Source organism: Columba livia, chromosome 5, assembly GCF_036013475.1.
Source record: "Columba livia isolate bColLiv1 breed racing homer chromosome 5, bColLiv1.pat.W.v2, whole genome shotgun sequence".
Classification (NCBI taxonomy): domain Eukaryota; kingdom Metazoa; phylum Chordata; class Aves; order Columbiformes; family Columbidae; genus Columba; species Columba livia.
In genome coordinates, this window is record NC_088606.1 from 29,806,329 (window position 1) to 29,830,083 (window position 23,755).

At 41.5% G+C, this 23,755-nt stretch overlaps 2 protein-coding genes across 14 annotated transcripts in view; one reads left to right on the forward strand and one right to left on the reverse strand.

Annotated features, from left to right (window-relative positions):
* Positions 1 to 1,638: 1,638 nt before the first annotated feature.
* On the reverse strand, positions 1,639 to 23,162 carry AP4S1 (adaptor related protein complex 4 subunit sigma 1). 8 transcript variants are annotated; one of them, XM_065064147.1, is made up of 8 exons: positions 22,964 to 23,154; positions 16,761 to 16,902; positions 15,327 to 15,443; positions 14,603 to 14,808; positions 13,113 to 13,199; positions 12,625 to 12,693; positions 9,537 to 9,560; positions 1,639 to 1,993 (listed from the first exon to the last, which is right to left on the reverse strand). In XM_065064147.1, the coding sequence occupies exons 4-8, from the start codon at positions 14,738 to 14,740 to the stop codon at positions 1,865 to 1,867; spliced, it is 447 nt and encodes a 148-aa protein (XP_064920219.1). In that variant the 5' UTR covers positions 14,741 to 14,808; positions 15,327 to 15,443; positions 16,761 to 16,902; positions 22,964 to 23,154; the 3' UTR covers positions 1,639 to 1,864. The 8 variants fall into 8 exon arrangements, with proteins under 8 accessions (XP_064920219.1, XP_064920220.1, XP_064920218.1 ...); XM_065064148.1 differs by lacking the exon at positions 22,964 to 23,154 and adding an exon at positions 22,144 to 22,281; XM_065064146.1 differs by lacking the exon at positions 22,964 to 23,154 and adding an exon at positions 21,930 to 22,084.
* STRN3 (striatin 3) overlaps positions 22,286 to 23,755 on the forward strand; it is a 63,008-nt gene continuing 61,538 nt past the window's right edge. For all 6 annotated transcript variants that reach the window (XM_065064130.1, XM_065064131.1, XM_065064134.1 and 3 more), the window contains exon 1: positions 22,286 to 22,794. In XM_065064130.1, coding sequence (XP_064920202.1) covers positions 22,474 to 22,794 — 321 coding nt within the window. In that variant the 5' untranslated portion in view covers positions 22,286 to 22,473. The remainder of the gene's footprint in view (positions 22,795 to 23,755) is intronic.

The following is a 23,755-nucleotide window of genomic DNA, read 5'->3' on the forward strand; positions in this document are numbered from 1 at the left end:
CTGTCTCCTCTGAATATTTCATTAATACTTCTTATGTTATTAAATAGCTGTACATGTTCTGAATGATGTGCCATACTTTGCGACATCAATTATTGCCATGTAGTTCTCTTAAAGTCATCTCTGTGCTCAAATCTTTTCAAAATTACACCGTGCAACTTCGGAAGCACCAGTCTGGCAATGAGAATGCTGCATGGGGCAGTTCTTGGTGCTCTTCAGTGGGCCCATGTGACCTGAGGTTATAGTTCTTCATTACAGTGGAATGAAAATCGGGTCAGGTGATGCAGCTGATTGAGCCTGAGATGGAGTGCCTGTCCTGGTTTCAGCATGTGGTGAGCTATTTATTAGTAAAAAGTGGCTTACTTATCAGCAAGATGCTAATGTGTCTTCAAAGATATTTAAGTACTTGGTGCCACAAAAGAAAAATTATCATTTTAGCTGAATCTGTGTGGTAAGTTTTGTTCTGTGCCGGTTCTCTTTGGTAACAATCTTTGCTTGGACCACTGCTGAGGGCGGGCTTGCCAAAAGATTCTGCTTCACACATATAAGTCAGGTTGATGCCAGATTTCTTTTCATAGTGTTATGCATAGAACTTGGAGGCATCATCTTTGAAATTTTCCCCAGTGCGAAACTGACAGGGAATCCCCACCACCCCCTGCTCCTGTGACTGTTGTGCTTCAACAAAACAGTTGCATAAACCTGGTGTACAAGTATCTGCTCCTGCGTCAACTTGTTTTGCTGAATGTGACGTTATTTTAAAACTATGTGGACTGTTGTTCCACACAACACTTCACACTCTGCTCCTCAGACCCTGGTTTCTAGGTGCAATTTAGATGTGACTATTATGTGCTTTCACACAGTAAATTCTTTTTCAGTATCAAGTTATGCTTAGCGTTGGTGGGGAGGTCATGAAGAGGAGCCAGATACCTTAATTCTGGAAAGGTAAGTGCAAGTAAGCTCAGACTAGTAACTCTTGAGTGACTTAACGCTGATTCATACCCACATACTGTGTTGTGTGCCTTGTGAACACAAATTAGTGTAACTACATCCTCCTACTCAAGAGGGAAGGTTTGGTACCTAGCTGGTACTGAGAAACCTCTGTATCTTTTGTTACTCATCTTTCGTAAAAGTTGTAATCATGGATAGAATATACAAGAGAAAAAATACACTGGAGCATCAAAATAAAAAGGATTTTGTGTAATCTGTGAAGCCAACATGATCAATGGTAAAACTTTTGATTTTAATTATCTTTTATTAATGTTGCAATATTTAAGTGCCAGCTTCTAGTTACAACTTACACAGTATGCAGGAATATTAAATACATCTATGCTTCTATTTGGTACATTTCTTTTTTAAGGATGACTTACATGGAAAAGGGAGTGACGTCAGCTTTTTGATGAAGGATGAATCTAGCTTAAAGTCATAAAAATTACAGAACTTTAATTTACAGCACATTTGTATAAAAGTGAAAAAATCAAGTTGGTGCTTAAAGGAGGCACTGAAACACAGTTTGATTTTATATTTCTGTATTTTCTGTCTTCTAGCTCTGGCACAAAGTTAGGTAATTCAAAGTGATACCTAGAAGATGGTTGTGTGTAAGTTTCCATTCTCTTATCCTCAGTTTTTAAAAATGTTGACTGTTCTAGAAAGATCTCTGCTGAGTCAATAAAGCTGCATCTGAATTTGAAGTTTCCACTTTTGCTGTATCTTTCCATTAGGTACATAGGGTGTAGAAGAAACAGGAAATAATTTCCAGCTGATTTGAATATTGCATGAGTCGGTCTTGCGACATCAGAAAACTGCTGTCAGTACATTCTTGATGGTTTCACCGTGTTTCGTAAAATGCTGTAGTCACTCTCGCACCTTCCTAGCTTTCTGCCACTTTGTCCAGCACTAACAGAGGGGCAAGAATTCTGTTCCTGTTTGTTTCCACGATGCAGCCGTTTAGCACCATTTCATCCAGAATTATGTGCACTCTGTCCAAATTGAACATGATCTAGAAACATTTCAAGTTAAGGATGTTTTGAACAACATTAGGCTAAATCAGAGAAAATCTTAAGCACCTTAGTCCTGGATCAAATTTTACAAAAATAGGTATTTCTTGCATTATTCTAGTTTGAGACTGTTTATTTTAATAGAGTTAGGGAAACGGTTCAGGCACTCTTTTCTGGCCACAGAGATGGCAAAAGGTTGTAGCAGAGAAGTTAAACCACCAACAGGATCCCATCTTGAAAGATTACCACATAGTAGTAGAAGAAAGGTAAACTTCAGTTTAGATGTAGGTGGTTAATTTTACCATGTATCGCTTGAATATAAAACATTATCAAGGGATAGCAGCATTGTATGTGAAAATGCAAATATTTTGCATTTCTTAGCAAGGTAATTGTCAGTCAAATTCTTAAATTTTATTATTAAATATCATTTTCCTTACCTGAAGTTACTGTTTATTTGATCTGCTTGAAAATAGCTTCCTAAGAGGAATACGCTGGTATGTGGAGGCATTGATCTGGTTAATAAATCTCATGAAGGACAGTAAAAGTAAATAAATGGTTCGTACTTAAAATACTTTCTTAAAGATATTTATAATCTTTAATGTTCACCTAAATAATCGGAAACAATACGAATCTGTACTGTTGTGAAATATTATATTTGCCCATAACCACGTCTGTCTTCCCCATACCTTATCTAACAGCACCTGTCTGAAGAGAACACGGTGACAGGCCTTTCCGCGGTATGAAGCGGCAGGCACTCTTCTGCGTGCACCAGCGTTCTGTGTGTCCACTGAACAACTGCAGAGTTACAGGGTGAAAAAAGACTCCGATGTTGCCATTTCTCACCAGAGCCTGAAATGGAAGCAGGCAGAGCAAAAAAGCCTGCTGGGTGCATCTGTTCTGCCAAACTAACAGGCGTATACATGGAGAGGCGTGAATAGCCCCTCATCTGCCTCGCTCTCCACCTGTTGCTGCTCTTCACGTGTGTGCTTTGCTCTGCTCCACGGATCAGCTTTGCTTTAGTTCTGCTCCTTCCAGCTCTTGCCTGTGTATTGAGGACTGCTAGAGTGGAGCTTGCAAGATACTTCACAGGAACTTCTAAATGCACCTTTCAATACTTTTTCTCCACTTTGACCATTATGCTATTTTTGGTGCTACAGTTTGAGCTTGGGAGGACAGCCTGACTGTGCTCTGGTCCTTGTATTTATATTAGCGGTCGTCCATTCTAATCAGTGGAGTTGCAAGAGCCAGTTTTTTGGAGCCATCAACATCTTCCTCTGCTCAGCATGATAAAGCTTCAGCCTTGTTTTTTGAACGTGACTGAGGCATTTACGAGGACTGCTCAGTCTCGCTAGTTCTAGTGGATCTAACTACAAAGGTCTGCCCTCCTGCTCTGCCAAAGACTTCTTCCTGAGTCTGCCCATAGGCCTGAATTCCTTCTAAAAATCAGACTTGTGCCTTTCAATACTGAGGAGGAGTACTGTCCTTAGAACTTCAACAGTTGCCATTTCTGTGGTTCCAGAGGCAAAGGCAAATGTTTTACTTGGGCAGATTTCAAAACAAATTTCCTCTTATGGTATACTTTTCAAGTAAATCAGTCTTTACACAATCATTTTAATCTGAGAACTCAGGGTTTCTTTATTCCAGTACAGTGAGAATTTTTAGAAAGACAAGTCGTCCGTTGCTGTTTAGTTCAGCTCTGGCACTGCTCTACGCAGGGCAAGAGAATCTTTCAACAAAGTTAGATAACATTCCATTCAGGTTTCAACAAGTGATAAAGCCAACTCCTGTTGGCTTTTAATTTTTACATTCTGCCACCAGTTCACAGGGCTCCAGTTCCTACAGAGGAGCAAGAGCTCCCATCTCTCCTGGCCTTTCTCTTCCTTTGAGAGTCTCGAGGATTTAAAACCCAGAAGACTGGATCAACCAGGATCAGTGATGATGCAGCAACTCGCCACTCCAGCCTTATTTTCCTGCATCACCTTGTTTGAGAAAGCATTTAGAACTCTTAGTGCTGCTCTTTCCCCTGCTGCATTTCCTAAAGAGCCGATAGTACATCAAAAGAAAACTGCACACATACCTCTAACTATCTTGCAGCTGTTCCACTCAAACCCAATATGGTTAAGGGAGATGTCAGTTTGCCTTGCAAGGCCATTCCAGGTTGTTTCAAAATTGGCTTACTCCATTACAGAAAACTTAGTGGTATGACTTCTGTCCATCTGTAACCTGTTAATCTCTCAGTCATAATTCCAGAGCCAGTGATTTCACCTGTATTTCGCAAGGGGAAACTAATACCATTCTGGAAATATCTTGCATGTTGATTTTTTTGAAAGGCCTCAAAGCATTCTTTACCCTCAACCTAACAGCCAGGGTCCCTTTTTCAGGTCCCTTCCCACCTCTCTTTACCATGCTGTTCTTGGTAAAAGTTGGATTGCACAGGGAGCAACCCTGGCTTTTGTCCCCTTCCTGTAAGTCTCATGACTGTCCTCTATGGTTACATCTCATCATACACACTCTGCTTACCCATGCAGGGCTGAGTGCCCTGCCCCGGGAGGGGGGTGTGTCTCTGATCCACAGGAAGGCTCATCCTCCCCACCTGTCACTTGTTTGATCCCACATTTCAGAGTATAAAGCCCTGAAGTCATAGATCCACACCCAGCTGAAAAGCAGCAAAGCAAACCAGTTTGAGCAACTGGCAACAGGAAAAAGCAATATCTGGTGTGTGCGTGCGCTGCCACGTGCACCCCCAGAGCTGTCATTTGAGGTCCTGCTTCCCGTAAGAATCCTGGCTGCCCACAAAAGACAGTTAAGGGACTTTCACTAGATCCACGCAGAGGTTAACAGGCATTTTTAAACAAGTATTCTGAAAACATGTATTAATCTGTGCATTTGTAGATAAAAGTCTAATTAAAGTTTTCAAAGCACCCAGATAGGCTAACAAATCATCAGTATTTCCTAGGCAGAAGGTGAGCCCTTCCTGCCTTTGATGTAGGGGTTTCAGCCGATGTTGTGGCTGTGTACCCAGGAGCAGAGGTAAATGACACCTACTACAACTGGCATTTGAATGTTATGCTGGTACTTTCTGCTCTCACAAAGATTTTTTTATGGCACATTACATCCTAAGAGGAGGTAAATGTGACACAGTCTTGTGTCTCCTTCCTCGAAACATTATATGGGCAGACAGTTAAGTGGGGGAGGGGGGAAGGAGAGGAAAAAGGCACATGTAGGACTTGCATGTGATAAATAACTTCTTCATACAGAGGCATTTTAAGACATCTCATGGTTTTCCAGGCAAGTAATTAAGGGTGTGTACAGGCTTGAGAGATGATAAAGTGCAGTCAACACCTGGTGATCAGGTAACACACCCAGGAGCACAAACAAAAGCTGTGTAGATTACAGCATGGGTACTTATGGGGCAGATGGTTTGCTACTGAATATACAGCACTATAAAACTTTGATTTCCATCACAGACATTCATCTTCAACTAAGGATTAGTTGGAGTTGCTGCTTTTTTTAAATCCAGAGTCACACATTCTGACTTTACCTGTGCTAACATTTGCTTTAAGTAACTTGTAGTCTACCTAGTGGTAAGCAGATTTTAGGCACTGAAACCCATGTAATGCTTTCTCACCATTTCTTCCTCAAATGACTATGCTGACATTAAATAGGAGACAAATTGTGCCTTCAATTTCTGTGGTATTCTAGGATATTTGCTACTGCATTGAGGTGAATTTCCACCAAAGTTTGAAAGGTGACTGATTTACCTGATGTATATTTACTCCTGCATCGCTAGAGGGAAACTTTTCCCTTAATGAACAATTATTTTAAACTAATCCTTATAGGTTTCCGTTTCAGCCACTTATTTTACAGTATTTTTTACAGTTTTCTTACTACTGAAGTGCACTGTATTCTGAAAGTGTTATTCCACGGGGGACTGAAGAACACAGTTGATTCACATGAAATATTCTCTCTAGCAAAGCTTTTTATCTGTCTTAGGAACAGCAGCAGCTAGTTGCAATGGAATGTAATGTTTTTTTTGGATCAAGACAACATTCTTCAAATGCTTAGTCCTAGAGCCACCCTGTCTTCCCCCTCCCGTCCCACAAGGGGCACGTCAGTATCTGTTTCTTCCAGAAGTTAATAATGGATCTTCAAATAAGCTCTGCTTCACCAGTTCAAGCAGCAGAAAAGTTAACTTCTTGTAATTTTTAGAAACTCTTACGCTTACCAGCATATCATTCCCTACAAAGCTGCAGGGGTAACACTTGTGGTTTTTTATAGTCTCTTTGTCATCTTCACACCAAGAAAATAGCTCCTCCACCATCCAAACTGGAGTTTTAGAGTCACATAAAATCCCACACACTGATTTCATACTCGGAACTGAAGCTCCACTGGTGCTATTAATACATTAGGAAGGAACAGCACTAGGACAATTTCAGTACTTGTTGATTCAACTGGCCCAACAACACTACTTACAGGTATTTTAAACACAAACCAAACAACTTTAGAAATGTCGTGTCATTCCATCATAGCTACCCTTCAGTACGTGACTGACTGTCGCTCAAAATGAAAGTGGACATCCTATAACGGATAAATGCTTTACAATTCACACATAAAAGCTTCTGTAACAACCATGGCTACTCTGGAATTAAAGTAGTTACTTAATTGGCTAGTAGCCAATCGGTGTTCATTTGTGTAGTACGCATGAGATAACTTCGTATTGTTTAGCACCACACACACCCATGCCATATGTACATATAAATATTATGTCTGGATCCTGTTGGGCAGGATTCAGGTCAGACCCAGGCTCTGCCTCGTGCCCAAGGTGCCCCTCCTCACTCCAGACGGTACGTGGGGGCTCTGGGTGAACGTGGGTGTTTGGACGGAACCGAACACTGGAGCTGCGTTGCTGGGTGCGCTGGGGTGATGCTGCGGCTGGGGCAGCACCAAGAACCAACCGGTGCACATGCTGCAAGCTCTGCAGTGACGTTTCAACTGTGTGATGCTCTCAGCCTTTAGATTTAGTTGCGGTTTGCTCTGTACGTGGGTGAATAGCCCTCAATGATTGTGATCTGTTTTCATGTTTGTTTGATTTCATGTAATTTCCTACTATTTTTTTCATGTTAGTAAACACTACTTTCTACATAGAATAGCCACTATCACCTTTGAAGTAAACTTCCTATGGATCTGTACACAAAAATAATAGTGCGGAGACGGGAAGTCATGAGAGTCTCCCACCAGATACTCTGTAAACAAAGATTCTGTAAATACTGCTTGGTGTTTGCTGTTACAGACCTCCAGACAGTACTGCTTCCAACAGATATTTTGCATCCAAGCTAACTGTACCGAATCTAAGACTCATCTTAAGACTATTTGGCAAAGGAAATGGTTTAATCCCAGCTGGGGATATTATCTTGCACACTATGAAAAGCATAGTGATGGATTATTGCTTGCAGTGCATTAACATCTGGCTAAGATGCTTGTAGTCCAGATCTTATATTGTTCTTCTGGGCCTCCTCTTCAAGCTGTTGTCAAAAATAAATACAATCCTGAACAGCCCACTTCCTTACACCTCTACATTTAATGCTGACAGTGTCTCACTTCATTTCAACTATTTTAACATATCCCCTAGACTTATGAAAAGTTCTTTTTCCTAAATGAATTATTTTGTACATATATGGAAATAAAATGAATTATTTTAAAATTGTTCCTGAAATGTATAATGTATAAAAGTGCTTTTCTGAATGGAAAAACTATGTATATCATGCAAATGTCATACATGTTGAGAAGAAACATATTAGACACGAGTATTAGCAAATAAGATAGTAAGGTACACTCCTATTTTGCAAATATATATTCAGTCCCTCCTACAGATGAGACCCATGTAGAAGATGAATTTCTACAGGAGTCATTCAGACACTATATTGCACCCATTGCAAACGTTAGTGTGAGCATATAACGCAACATCTCTAAACACTGCAGAGCAGCACTGTGTGCAGAAGCCTCCTGGATATGCAGGAGCCTTTCTCACCTATGAAATGGGCTACTGGTGCTCACTGTGTGTAACTACAGGAAATTCCTTATGGTGTGAAAACGATGACCAGACACAGGCAGAATTCAGAATCATCAGTACTCCAAACAATCTAATATAAAAAGAATCAGGTAATTGCAGACTCAAAGTACACCATATGGAAACATATGGGCTATTTTTATGTATAATTACTGAATAAGTCAAGTTAGTCTCTAATTCAGCAAAGCTCATGCTCCAGTACACGTAGTTCTAATCCTTAACTACAGTACCTGTCTACAAAAAATGTACTTATATGGTTGCTCAGAGACCTTAAAGAGTCCCTTTATGCTGAAATTTCATTACTCTTTCATAATGAGTGAACTTAGGAGCATTATCTTAATACCACAGCATCTTGTGAATTTCAGGAAGAAAATCCAGACAGTATATATACACATATGTATACATACATATACATATTTAAGTTCAGTAAACGAGACAGCATGTAGTAAGCATTAAAATATTTATAAAAGTGAAATTAATTATTGATAACAATTACAAGAAAAATGACAATTTTTTTCTATTTTCTGCATATGTACTCATTCTTAAATAAGGTAAATAAAATTACTTAGAAGTATTTAATTCCAGGGTGACAACTGTATGTTAGGTGTTTCATTGAAATCTCTTTGTACCAGTAGACCTACACTTAACCAACCACAAACACAGGCATAAGGATTGCTGGAGCAGAGAGAGCAGGCAGGGGGATTGGAAGAACTGAGGAGAAAGATGACTGTTTGCACTACATTTCCTGGTTTAATTTTGAATTCAGCATTTTATTTACTTGCTATTTGTGTTTAATTGTTCAGAACTGGATTCTAGCATTTAGTATTTGTTTGTATTTGATTTTAGTTCATTTTCTAAATTATATTTTAGTCAATGGCCTGAAAATCTTGTACATGAAAATACAGCTGTGTAAGGTGGGGGTGGGGAAGGAAAAGATATCCGTGGCAATGCCTGGTTTCCTAAATTTTCCCCTCCCAGGCCTTTCTCTCTTTCCATTGATGTGGAAAGTAAAACTCGGCTAGACTTTCATGAAGCGAGATCAAAGTGCAAACCACATCTTACAATGATGCTACTGCTACTTGACTCAAGACCCAGCTGTACTATTCAGTTCTTATTACTGCAATCATTTCAATATCTGTTTTATTGTAAACTTTAAAGAAAAAAGTGAACCCCTGAAGTAACAATTAATTAAGCCTGAAAGTTTCCTCATGAATATGGCTTTTCCTGTCTAAGTGTTAATGGTACTTTGCTCTCTCTAAGCAAGCTCTCCCTGTTTCACTTTAAATGGTACCAAGCTTATCTTAATAAGGAGGATTTAGTGACCCTCATGAACGTCAGCCAGGCTTTCTGAAAGGTGCCAAAATGGTGCTACTCACTCTAAGTGCAAAATTTGTGAAACTTCTGCATTTTCTCGCCTCACAGTCAGTGCTATGAAGACACTATGAACTGGAACGTACAGACAAATGCATTTCTGATACTGAAAAGGATACATCTAACTCACTCTGCAAGGAAAAGAGATAGACAACCATTAGTTACAGTTTGATCTTTCATCTCATAGTCATTAAACATTACACATCCCTTTAGAGGATAAGGAAGGTCTTCAAGATATAGATACAGAATTTTAGGGCGATTCAGATTTCTGTTCTGGACTGTACGATTACATGCTCTTTCCTGCAACACTCCTTTGCCTTTGATGTGTTACCTGCCTGAGTAACAAAAGCTACTGTTCTGAAATATTTACTTTAAAAAACCCACTGAGGTCACCCACAAGTAACAATTTGAATACACGCAGTGCCATCTGAATGAGTGGGTGGAAAACCAGCATCTCTAATCATGGCAACTTCAGCCCCATAGTCTCCTCCTCCTTATGCAAAAACAGGATGTTAATGCCAAGTTTACAATTTTTTATATAAAACCAATTTTAAATGTTGCTGCGGAACAGTTCAACATAAAAATCTAGACATTGGATACACCCGTGGCTGTGGTAGCTGTGGCTGGATGTATCAGGACAGGGAAAACAACTCCAAGCTTTTGGACCCTCAGCAATTCTAACTATAGCTCCAGCCTCAGCAACACAATTCTTTGTATAGTCGTTATGTCCCTTCTAGTCTTGGCCTGGATTTACCCCAAGTAGTTTTATTAATTTAACTGAAATGTCTGAGTGAGAAGCCCTCGTGGTGTCTCTGCAGTCATCAGAAGAGATGGGGATCTTCAACAGTTGACTCGGCACGCTTGAGGCGTGACTCACTTTATCGAGGCACTCATCAGTCTCCACTGCTGGTAATGGGAGCTTAGGATGAGCAAACTTCTAACTTAAGTGCCTCAGTCAAACGTCTAAATTTAGAAACAATCACAGCCTCAGCAGTTAAGATCTTGCACAGTTTGGGTGGAGCTTCCCCAGTCTCTGCTGAAAGAGGGAATCTTTATCTGCTACCAAGTTTAGTTTGCTAATGTGGCTTCCGCTCACAGTCTAATCCTGGTTTTAGGCAGAGTCTAGTCTACAGGCCTCCACTGAGTGACTCTGCCATTTTTCAATTAGAAATTTTTTACGCATCACAAAAATTGTAAGAGCCTGATCAGTTTAAGTTTCCCTAATATTAAAAAGCAGTTGAACACATTGGAGTATGTGTTCTGAACAGTATGCAGAGTTTTCCCTGGGAAGCCTTTATAAAAGCGAAGGGGACTCACAATTACATCTCACAAGCAACTTTGAAAGCTTTCTTCCTAATTCTGTTAATGTTTGATATTTGAATTCAAGCTCTGTAAACTCCATTAGATAAAAATAGAGTATGTGAGAATGTTTTAAAGCTCACAAGACTAAAAATAATCAATGACAAAACGTCCTTTTAGAGCAGGACAGATGTTCCTTCCTTTCCCAGAGTTTTATCTCCGTTGTCACAATAATAATTTGGGATTCTACTAAAATTCTGCACATCTTAAGCATTAATCCATAATAGTACAGACTTGTACTTTCTTGCTCTGTGGTTTCCGCCAGAAACCCCAGCTAGAATTATAGCCCTCTTCTGCAGTGCTATGCCATTTATCATGTTATATGCTATTAAAAACAGAACCATGAAATGGCAAGAGATTTCTTTAACCACCCTCCTTTTTGGTTCCCCTAGTTTCAAACCTTAAATGCTACGGAAAATACAAAAAACTCTGGTATGATGAATTCAGCGAATTTCTAACAACTCTCAGTGGTTGGGTTACATACATGGTCAAGGGATTATATATACTATATTTATAGTTTTAAGAACTGCATCTATTTTTCCTCTGCCTCAAGTGAAGAAACTAAATCTTGAGAAGTGGTTGGCAGCTATTAGCTCAGATAGATAACTAAGATGTGACTAAATTTTACTGTGCATTCCTATGCTGCTGGGATCAAATTCCATTCCTGGTTATCACTGCTTAGGTTGGAACTGTAATCATAACAATTTGAAGAGACAAATTCTGAACTCATTACAGTCAGAAAGTGATATATGGAGTACCAGCCTCTTCAACAGGCTGGGGTGACATTAGTTGAGATAATAGCCTAAAACATTTGCCAGGCATCTGAATAGTGAAGGGTGCAGATGACTTTTACAAGCATGTCCTTGAATTCACAGAGGGAGCTCTGTCACGTCTGCTGTGGCACTAGGACTGGGAAGCCAGTTTCAGTCCCCGCACACTGATGTCTTGTGTGCGTAATTGCCCATTTAGTGCCCTCAAGTGTGTGGACTGTGGAGGGAACTCTACCCAGTCCTCTTTTCTGAGAGGGAAATCCAACACATTTCAGCATAGATAAACTGAAATTGTGCCGAAGTATGATTTCAGGCAAGTTTGTTTATAAAAAGATTGTTACAAATCCTACGTTAAATAGCATGTGTTCTAACCAGGATTATAATGCTACGTTTTCAAACTTTGTAAAAACAAACAGGCAAAATAACTCCCACCAAAAGGAGCAGTGTCATTTTAACTGGAGCCATGTCTGATATTGAATCCTTGAAGAAATGCCCATCTAGAATAGCTGTTTTATCAGATATCCACTGTTGCATGACAACAATATGGGGAACACAAGCACAGTCTGGTTTTTGGTGTTTCGTTTGCTCCATCCCCTCTGATCTTGCTCAGTGAGAGTGATGTCAGCTCCCTGCTAAATACTTACACCATCTTTATAATGAATGAAGTGCATGTGGGGGATGTAATGCTAAAAACTGCAAAAAAGGACTGTGAAGAAAAACCTTTTTGTTTATTTAAAATGTAAAAAATGCCAGTGGCTATTTTAAGAGTAGATAACACAAAGAACCCCTGAGTATAAGCATATAAAAACATACTTTTCTAAAAGAAATATTTCTGGTATTCCTTGTCTCATGATTTATAACCCACGTACACTTTTACTTCTCTGAAAAAAATCAACTAATACTGCTTTCCCCCCCCTACCCCCAGTGGTAATATTCATACTAAAGTATTCAAAATTCTAAATGAATATGAAAAAAAAATTCTCCTTTGATTTATTGGCTGAAATGACATATTCGCTACAGTTTTGAAATATAATAAGTACTTCATAACAGCTTCAATCTCACTCACCACTCTGCTGAAGTATTTGTCCAAAACTTCCACAAAATTATGAATTAGTTCATATACTGCCATCTCATTCTGAAATGAAAAACAACTCGATATTAAATAAATAGCTAGAAAATTTAATAGTATTCTTTGTGTTATTTCAGTTTGTGGTGTATGAAAAGTAACTAGAAAATACAGTAAGACCTACAACGAAGCGCAGAAGCTCAGGCCCCATGGCGAGAGGAGGTCTGGTTACCCAGCAGAGGGACCGAGAGCAGGGGAGTGCTCAGGAGCACAATGATAACAGCTCAGTCTACTGCTATAGGCTGAAGCCAAACATACATTTTATTTCATACCTCTTTGTATTTCAAAGAAATAAAAACATCTTTTTTTGCAACGACTCCTTGAAATTCTGTACTTGCTCTTGCAAAAATTCCGTGCTGGAAAAAGACTTGAGTTCTTGCCCTTGACTACTACAAGCTCTCATTTCAGGACTGTATATAATTTCTTACCTCAGTCTCGTTGATTCCAACCACTATGAAGAGCGCTGCGTACTGTCGGTATACCAGCTTGAAGTCCTTATACTCAATGAAAGAGCACTAGGAAGAAGCAAAATGAGTCAAATACAGTAGCTGCCATTTAAGCACACAACAGTATTAAGCAGAGAGTACTCAAAGAGACAAAGCTTTCGTGTTCCTAGCAATGGATTTCCCAAGATTTACCAAACAATTTTGACTTGAAACAGATTTACTGGGATAACTATTACACAAAACTTTTCATCTACTGGCAGACAACTTGCTACCTCTTATTAAATGGAAAAACTGAAACGTACAGAAGCGATTTGTTCAGGTTTCTAAGACGGTCAGTATTTGCCCTAAATTTTCAATGGGAAGCACTTCCAAAATAGACCACCTCAAGTTCATTTTCATGTTTTAAAAAAAGATCAATATTTTTAAATAAAAAATAAGATTATTAAATTCCCAGACCTGGGGGGGAATTCACATCTTTCACCATAAAAGACAGAAGCCAGCAGATGGTGCTGTCATACACGGCTTTACAAAGTGCATCCCTTTTTTAAGTATTGCTTTCCTCAGTCCTTGAAATGGCAGCATAGCACTAGTTCTTTTGGTGAAGTTTCTGTTTGGAGATGCTTTTTCAAGCAGAATGGAGGAGGTTAATTTCTTTAGTTACTGTCAATTCTGTGAACTAAGGTACTTTATAGAAATCACCATTTTTTGGTGAGGTTTTTTTGGAACTAAATATGCAAGGACCGCCACTCAAGAATACACATAAATAATGAAAAGTAAAGCAGCTAACTTCAGAACACAAACCAAAAAAACCCTCTCACAGCCCAAGTCACAGATTTCTCCTCCAGTGCAAGTCAGTGTGCTCAAAAGTTCTGCTCAGTTTGGTACTTTGCTTGAAGAACCAACAGCTCAATTAAGGGAGCCACAAAAATCAAAACGTTCCTCTGAGAAAATTCACACCTTCGGAGTTTTCTGACTTCCTTGCAGAAAGCGTGAACACTTTTCTTAAATAAAAATGCCCAATACAGAGGCCTAAAAGTTTGTGTTTCTAAAACCTCCTGTGTTTTAGATAGTAACTTAATGATTTGGGACCCTTTCTCGTAAGTCTTTTGTTTAAACTGGGAGCTGTCAGTGCTACCCCTACTACCTTCTGACAAGGCAGGGGTAATATCTCTCCATCAGTGTCTACCAGACACGCAATTAACAGGATGAAATAAATTCTTCTTGGACTTTCTGAGCTTCTTCAAACAAACACACAGAATCTTTATGGCAGTGGTACACAAAATGTCAAAATCTCTGTAAGCTTCAGAAAAACATTTATTCAATGCAGAATAACAGTTAATCTGACTGAAAACATAATCTAGAAACATAGTCTTTTTCTTCATGGGTACAAATGAAATAAGGACCTGCAATGGAAACCGATATGAAAGATGTTGATAGAATAAAATGGTTAGTGGAAAACCCACAAAACTTACCTGATCCTTTGAACGAGAGAGACAGTTTTTGATTACTTCAGCTTCTAGCATTGTCCGTTTATTAATTTCTACATGCTCATAATACCTAGAGAGCCTTGTTTGACCTTGTTTGTTTACCATAAGAAAAAATTTGATCATTTCTTTTTTTTTTTGTTGATCTCAGTGCTAGATTTGAATATGGGGTACAGGAAGGAAGAAGAGTATTTCTGTGAGAGGAGAAAAAAAAAAGAAAAGTGCGCTTAGGAGTTATAAAATACTTGCTAAAAGCTTCCCAGCCCAGATCTGCATATATTTAGGACAGAGTTTGTAGACAAAACATAAATACAGAAATATAATCTTTTGTCTTTGATAACTAAGGAGATATCTGTTCATGTTAATTACTCAAAACAGCTTAATCTAAATAAATATTAAACCATGCAATGCCACTGAAATATAGTTGTAGAACAGAAATATGCCACATGCAATATACAATGAAAAAGGCTATAAAAAAGAGCACAACATATATCAGAATTGGCTTGCTAAACAACTGAAATCTTTCATGTTTTGAAAAGCATGAAGAAAAGGTACGCTGCACAAGTAATGTTTTTAAATACAAGTTCTGGGTTATTTTCTCTGATGCCAGAAAACAATCACTGTAACATTTTCCATCTGACTCTCTACTTGGAACCCAGATTTGTTGGCCCAAATGCTCTTGAGGTTTATGCACTGGAAACACAGCAATTACCACAAAAGCTGTTTCTCTACTTCATTTCTGAAGAGTTGCTTCTTGCCTGGTGCTTTACCAAGGTATAAAGCAAATATCCTCTTCTAGTATCTCATAGCTCCTGTGAGAAAGTGCAAGCTGGGGAAAAAAATAATCAGGAATACACAGAATGATACAGTGTAGCTCTTCCTGTAAAAACAGTATATCTTAATGCAGAAAAGCAAAAGGGGAAAAATACAAAAACCAAAATAGGTCTCGGAGGCGGCAACCTCATAGACATTTAAACGCATGCTGATTTTTTGTAATGAGGCAAGCTGCACAGGTGCTGCTTAATATTATTAACAACCCATGCATGGGTGATACCATCTAAACCTTTCAAGATACAAAAAATCCCCATATGTTGTGCTGACATTAATGATTGCTTACTTTTTATTCACATTGGCCAGCTAATTATTTTCTGAAAGGAAAGCCACCTCTATTATCATCACTTGGATCTCAAGAAAGTGATCCCATTTTCCTCAGTGTACTGCAGTTTACTCCATACACAAAGTTGTTTAGATTTCTATACTAAATGTATCTTCACTAATTAGACCTGATACTGAGAGTTCATTCCTTAACTAAGTGAAGACTGATAATTTATGTGTAGTGTTATCTACAGCCTCAGAAGCATTGCCAGTAAGGAAATTGAAACCATTTGAAAGACTAAAATTTCAACTGTAAGAGCTAAAGAACTGGAAAACAAAAAAACCCTATTTTTTTTGCCAAATATGCATTATTAATAGTACAAATCAGCATAAATATTATAAAAAGTAGTAGGGGCATTTATTGTCCTTGAGAAAGTACTGTATGATTTAAATAGTTTTAAAATTAGATGGGGAGCAGTGGTGGTGGATATCACACACCAAATTCACAAAAATCAGTCAACAATAAAAGGAAAATTCCTACAGCAGATAAAGAAGTTCCCACAGACCTATTTCAGAAAAGCATTGTGGGAGCAATTATGTTGCTGTAAAGAAACCTTCACCAAAAGATATAATTTTGTGACTAAATCCTTTTCTAACAGACACGCTGCCCTTGGACAAAAATACAGACTTAATTGTGAATTAACATCAGAGGCAAAGAGTTAAATCCTCTTCTTGCCTTGACTACGCCCTGCACACACCTCTTCAAAACAGACAACGCATTCAAAAGGGCCAGATGACCAGGACTACATTTTCTCCCTTAAATCTTCACAAGCCCCTCAGATGAAGGAAAATATGAAAGGATACATCAGCTAGAAGGGAGGACTCTTGCCTTGCATTATACTACATTCACAAGAAAGATTTTGCCCATTATTCTGTAAATTCCTCTTTAATATGCTCTTGTACATAGGACACCTCCAGGAAACAGGAGTCCAGGATCAATCCTCAGGACAAGGCAGTCCGTTTGGAATCGTGAGTCCCAGGGCGTTCTCACCTCTGCCAGGCACAGTGAAGTCTCCTCAGGTCCAGAGCAGGAGCGCACTCTTGTTGATTTGCTCTGACGGAAGAGTCGTGGACGCTGGTCAGTGCTGCTGTGGTTCGTCCACACGGCTGGTCCAACGAGCACCGGTTGGTCTCTGAGAAAGAATGAACCAGGTAATTAAGACAAAAAAAGGCTGAGATGGTAACATATGATGGGATGTTCGCTGTTGGATGGCTTGGGCTAACATTTATGACTAAATGGGAGGGTTCTTCTCTATACAATCTTTTCTGCATTTCATGTGTGGCTCTTTTTCCCTGTTTCATTTTGTATTGTGGCTTGCAGTTAGAGTTGCAGTGAGAAGTCTTAATACTCTGAGGCATAAAGAAAGGGAAAAGACTGAGATGACTTTGTCATTTTTTGACACAAACTTTCCAAGAAGTAAGGATAAGAACGAATTACTCCTTCCAGCTCAGAATAGCGCGCTCTAGCAAGGGCCAACCTCACGAGCAAAAGAAACCTGAAGCATTAAAGCAACTTAAAAAAGGGTTGTGGTCTGAAAAAGGAACAACCTAGGAAATGCTTCCCATTGTTTTAATGAAAAAATAGCAAGCTCAGACACAGGAGACTAAAAGTTATGCACATTGCTCCTGCCAACTACAAAGCATGTCTGTCCAAGTGGAACAGGTAATGACAGTGACATAGGTAGCTTTTTTTTTTTCTTAGTTTTATGCTTCATTTTTGTGTTTGATACAGCTGAAGCATGAGATAATAATCCTCTGTTATGAACAAATTGTTTCCAAGTTACTTTAATAATTTAGTTACGAAAGGTGCTGAGGAGTTTAAGTCCTGTTCTCAGAAATCAGCAAGTTGCATGAATCCATCCTAGAAGAGTCAAAACCCAAAGCTGAACGTGTCTGCAGATATTCAAGTGGGACCTGAGAACGGAAGGACAATAAAACTACCGCAGGAGCACTGGCAGAACTGTTGTACTTTGAGTTAGTTAAGACTATGTAAAAGGAAAATTATGACAGTATGAATCCCATTGCAGGATTGGCCCCTAATCCTAATTACTCCTTTATTAACCTAATCTTTCTACATGGTTAATCCCTTTCTGATGTTATGACTATTGTATCTGCATGTATTCTTATGAATGGCCTGGATTGTTTTACATATGAAAATACTTTAGACCAGATTTTTTTTTAATCCTCACAAATGCTCTTATCCAGAATAGACATAAAAAATGAATTATGTTGTAACAGAGGTAGAACCATAGTAGTACTCATAAGCGTTATCTGTAATTTATGAGACAATCTTTATTGACACTATTAGAACAGGTGATTAACATTAATCTGCAGGAAAGAGGTTCACTAGTATCACTAGTAATTTCTGTACTTTCCCACCAGCCCCAAAGATAGCTTCCAAAATTTTAGACACAAATTTTGCTGATATAGATAGCAGCATAAGCATACAATTTTGTGTGGAAACACTGGAATAAATTTACATGTACAAAGAACAATTTTTTTAAAATTTACAAGAAGCACGCAAGCATGGTTGTGGAATCTGATTTTGAGAATAAGACCAGTGTCAAAAATATCTTAAGGGTTTTTTAATTTCCTTTAAAAATAGTTCTAAAAAAAAAAATCACTTGTAGAAATAAAAACATTTGCTTGCATAATTTGCTCAAAAAAAGGAAATTACTGAGTTTTGTTTCTAACGAAGTTTACTTCTTCTCCTTTCATCTTGGCTTTCAGATACAGATAACATGTTAAAATTAGTTTTGCATATGTAAGATGTAAAGAAACTTGTGAAGTATGATCCACAAATAAAAAGCGTATCTGTGCATGTTGATGGGTAGAGAAACTCCCATTCCTTCATAAAGTTTTATGTATTCCAGAAGCTACCTTTTGTGATCAAGCATCAGCACTCACGCAGATAGCTCCATTCCTTCTGATACAACTCTTGTGTGTTTTTCTGTGCATTCTCACGCACATGCCTGCATATATCCATGCACAGGCACACAAATTACGATGCTTTTATGCACGCAGAATCAAATGATTCAAGGGAACTGGTGACAAGATGCAAGCCTTTCATATCTCTGCCATTATTTGGCTCATTTTAGTAATGAAAAGACATCACTATCTGAAGGCTGTTTGTCAGAAATGAATAGGCTGCCTCATTCCAGGTCACTGGACAACTATCTGCATCACAAATGCGCTTAGGAACAGAAGACTGGAAGGGACTATCCAGATCCTGACAAACTGTCAAGTCCAGCCCTGTCCATCGCAGCCAACCATGCATTAGAAATTCTGTCCAGAACAGCCTACAGTATGTGCTTCATGCATACCTGATCTGCAAAATACCTACGAAACTCTATGAGAGAATGAAAGCTCCCTAGAAATAAAAACCTCAGATGGTGTTGCTTGGGGAGGATGTAAGAGGTCTTGAAATTGCAAACTTTCCTTCAAAAAAAATACCTCCGGAGTGACTGAGTAGCAGTCTCCTTTATTTCCTTCACAAATATTTCTTCCGTAAGGATAATTTGGCATGCGCACAAATGACATACAGTTTAACCACTGCAGGTTGAATACGTGCTGTTACACTGTGTTAGATCTCACTCTCATTAAAATATCTCTCACAGATAAGTATCTATGAGAGAAAATTGGTATCATGATTGGCTTGTGTGACTCACACTGGTAGACTGGTGGCGTCCGTAGTCATTGACATGATGGTTTTAACTCCTAAACCAGCCAGCACCTGTGCAGAAGACTAAGGAACGGGGATCATGAAGAGAAATGCTTCTTGATTTTACTGTCCCCAAGCAAGCTCACCCCCCAGGCCTGCACAGGTAACTCCAGCCTTGTATTTCAAGACAAACTGAAACCTGCCTGGTTTGCTTCGAAATCCTGAGACAGAAACTATGATGGTTCAGGAACTGCTTCCAGGACGTGCCAGCTCCATAGGCTGCATAACCACATAAGACACCTCAAAGGAAGTTGTCCCTGTTTGTGAGTCACACCCCTGAATGCCGTCTTTTCACATACTGGTTGAGATCTCTTTAGAGAGGCAAAGCCTGCAATACCTGTTCTGCAGATAGAAACGACTTAAGTCTCCAGCACAGCCAACCTAGCAGATTCTACATGCAGTAATAAAAAACATATTTTAAACAAAAGTTTAATTATTCCTCTAGCAGACACAAGCACTCAAAATTGATTTATCTTGTCAAAGATTCACCAATATTTATACACACCGTGACACATAAATTATAAAAAAAAAAGAAATAAAACCCAAGTCTGAGACTTCTTGCAGTACACTTATCATTCAAATCAGCTGTGTGTCTCTCATGCTAAACCCACTCTAGTCAATGTCCACAGATGTAGAAGTATTTTAGATACTGTGCTATAACCAAGTTTTGCAATGTGCCAGGGCTCTCAGCTAAAATGTAAATAAATATAGCAAACAAGAAATGCATGAGTACACTTTCATAGAACTGCTTCACCAAGAATTAAAAACAAACATTAGATAGAACTGCAAGCCAACAATTTACTGCACTGTCCAAACTCTAAATAATTTGGTTTTCTGGATGCAGAAGACTTTATGTGTGCACTAAACTTAGAACAAAATGGGTTAAACTGGAATCAAAGCATTAATGAAAAGAAAAAAATGACTAAATTGTAGAGGCACAAGCAGGTGACAGCATGGGAACAAATATTTTTGATGTATATATTACGCTGTTGAGCTTCCTGGCTTCATTGTACAGAAGTATGCAGCAAATGAAGATTGCTCACATAAGCAAAGCCATTGCTCTTCCTGTTTTTGTCGGGACCATGAACAAAGCTTTATTAAAACTCACATGCAGTGTTATTAATATTTATCCATATTAGTAATTATTCTGTATTCTAAATCTTATTACTGTACACATTATAATTCATCCAAAGATTAAACAACTATGTCTATGTGGCTTTAAAATAAAATACTGTGTTCAGCTTCAGGAACTGGCATTCTAAAAAAGCAACCTCATTAGTCTAGGGAAGTCAGGGAGGAAGGAAAGAGTAAAAAAGTTTTCCTTTACTGTTGAGTTGTCAAAATCCTGGCTGAATATAGTAATGGAATTAAATTGCCATAACTTCCATATTCTCAGGAATGAGGAATGTCCTGTAAGACTGGAGCTAAACAAAAAGCTAAACTGGTTATGAGGTAAGTCTTAATTTTTAGTGATGATTTGATACTGTCAGTAGACAATGAAAAAAAATCAGTTGAGTTGGAAAGGACTTGCATTCAGATTGGCTAATTTGTATGGAATCAGGAAGACTGCAGGATGAAATTTTAGTAGGAAATGATTTAATGGAGAAGAAAGGAAGTACTGGACAAACCAACTGAGATATCAATACACACCTGAGGAGACATTAATATAGAAAGGAAACACCAGTACACAGACAAGTGGTATATATTTTTTCGTAATTAAAAGAACTCCAGCTCTGTCAAGAACGAGCCCTGTTTAGGAAACAACTTTTTTTTTTTTTTTTTTTCTTTGTACTGAATGAGTACAGCATGTAAATATTTTAAAGAAGCGAAACCAAACTCCTACCTTACAATGGGTGACCTACAGATCATTTCAATTAGGATGTGATGATAACTTGTAAATACCACATTTCAGAGCAATATTTTACTACTGAGGTAATTTCACTGTAGTTAAACCACGCCATCAAACACAGAATTGGTATCACAAACAAAACTGAGCCAGACGAAATAAACTGTGATTTCTTGCAAAACCTGACTCATGTGGAAAAGACACCTGGATAGCAAACACTGTACGCTTTCCCTTCTCATCGAGGAGGGAATACACTACACACCACTGAGACACCATGGACACGGCCGTCCATTTAAAACAGGATTAGCCAGCCTCCAGAGGCACACCATCAACCTAAGACATCGATTCTAAGACCACCTCCTGGCAGAGGAAGTTCAGCGCACCACCGAGGCGCGCCAAGCAGCGCTGTGCGGTTCGCCCGCCGCGCTGGCTGAGCCCGGCCCGGCCCGGCCCGGCCGCGCTCCGAGGGCGCCCGGCACTGCCGGGGCTGCGCGGCTCTGGGCAGCCCGATCTCCAGCGCCCCTTCCGCTCCCCGCTTCACAGCGGACGGAAACCGCCCGGGCCTGGGGCCGCCAGCCCCGACACCGTCCCACCTGGGGCCGGGCCGCGGCTTCCCCGCTCCTCAGGGTGGCGGCTGCCGAGAGCGGGCTGCCCCGGGGCGAGACGGCAGACGGAGACAGACAGCAGCAGGGGCCGCTGCCCTTGGGCTGTCCCCCGGGCCGTGCGCCGCCACCTCAACCCAGGAGAGTGCTCCCGGCCCCGGCCCGCTCCCCGCCCGCTCCCCCGCCCCCGGGGCACGGCGCTCACCTCCCTCCTGCGCATGCGCACGCCCGCGCCTTGCCCAACCGGGAGGAGGAAGCCGGAGGGCGAGCAGAGCGATTTCCCGGCGTGCACCGCGCCGCTCCCCCCTCCCCTCCCGCCCGGCCGTGGGTGGGTGGGCCGGCGGCTCGGCGGCTGTAATGGCGGCTGGCGGCGGCTCGGCGCTGCTCTGACACCCGGATCCTGCTCGGCGCAGCCCCCCCTCCCCGCGCCTGGCCCGCCCCCCTCCTCCCCGCCCCAGGCAGCTCCGCTCACCCTCTCCCTGGCCCCTGCTCCAGGCCCCCGCCGCGGGACGTGGAGGAGGGCTCCCCGCAGACAATGGACGAGCACCCCGGAGTCGGAGGAGGCGGTGGGATGGCGGCCGCCCCGAGACCGCAGCAGCCACCGCTGCAGGCCGGTGGGAACATGAACCTGCAGTCGGGTGGGGGCTGTGTGGGGGCCGGAGCCAGCGGAGGAGGAGGGCAGCAGCAGCAGCCCCAGGGCCCCGCGGCCCCGGCTGGGCAGGAGGCGGCGGGGCCCGCCGAGCTGTCCCGGCCCCAGCACTACACTATCCCGGGGATCCTGCACTACATCCAGCACGAATGGGCTCGCTTCGAGATGGAGAGGGCGCACTGGGAGGTGGAGCGGGCCGAGCTCCAGGTACGTGTGGCGAGGGCGGGCTGCGTGCGGAGCGAGGCGCGGGCTGGGACCGCTTCCCTGAGCTCCGGGGACCGGGCCGTGCTCGGCGTGCGGGCCCAGAGCCGCCCGGGCGAGCGGGGCCCGTGAAGCCCCTGCGGCCGAGCCGGTCGCTGTGGCTTGGGGACGGTACCTGGGCGAGGTCCGGCGGGCCAAGTGGCGTTGCCGGCCGGCGGGGCAGGCGAGGCGCAGCCCCTCACGGCCTGAGCTGGGCTCCTTTCCCTGGGGCAGCCATTTTGGTTTTTAGCAATGGCGCCTGCCTGGGCTCCGGGCTCCGGAGACAGCCCCTGCTCCGCAGGCCTCTCGCCCGCGCTGGCGTCGCGGGGCCCGCAGGACAGCTGGCGAAGGGCAGCGGGCGGGCGCTGCCGCGGCGCGGGGCCGCTGACCGGGCTCCCGCCCGCCCGGCGCAGGGCGAACTGCGCCTTGACAGCTGCGATCGGCACAATGACTGCGAGGCTCTCCGAGCCGGGCTCTCAGCCCCGGGTGCGGGGTATGGGGAGCAAAAGCCTCCGGGCCTGGGCGGGCTGGCGCCTGCCCGGAGCTCAGCGAGCGGTTGCTCTGCGGGAAGAAGAGGGAGTTGCGAATGGGCAGGAGTGCCTGCCAGCCGAGCTGGGAGGGACGGGGAGAGGGTGTCCAGGTAAACCTCAACGAAGGGACTTGGCCAGACACGCTGGTCGGAGACAGGTGGAGCATGTGCGCGCTTTTCTTCTGTCTCGTTTTTTTGGAGGTTTCGTATGGGGAAAGCAGCCGCTGAGGGGTTGATGGGTCTGCAGCATGGTCGTTTTAATATACTTAAAAGTAAGAACTTAATCTCAGGAACAAAACCTGAATAACTCTTCAGAGTCGAGAGCAAGTGTTGGACGTGCAGTAGTTCCAGTATTGATCTCTTGCCACTAATGTTTGCTTTTAGTAACAGAAGGAGTGC

Coding starts and splice junctions, on each gene's coding strand:
- AP4S1 (XM_065064143.1), bottom strand. CDS start 14,740: ATGATCAAATTTTTTCTTATGGTAAACAAACAAGGTCAAACAAGGCTC. Junction 13,200..14,602: donor TCTCTCGTTCAAAGGATCAG/GTAAGTTTTGTG, acceptor GCTTCTTCCTAG/TGCTCTTTCATTGAGTATAA. Junction 1,994..9,536: donor AGTTAGATGTATCCTTTTCA/GTATCAGAAATG, acceptor AAATGTTTCTAG/ATCATGTTCAATTTGGACAG.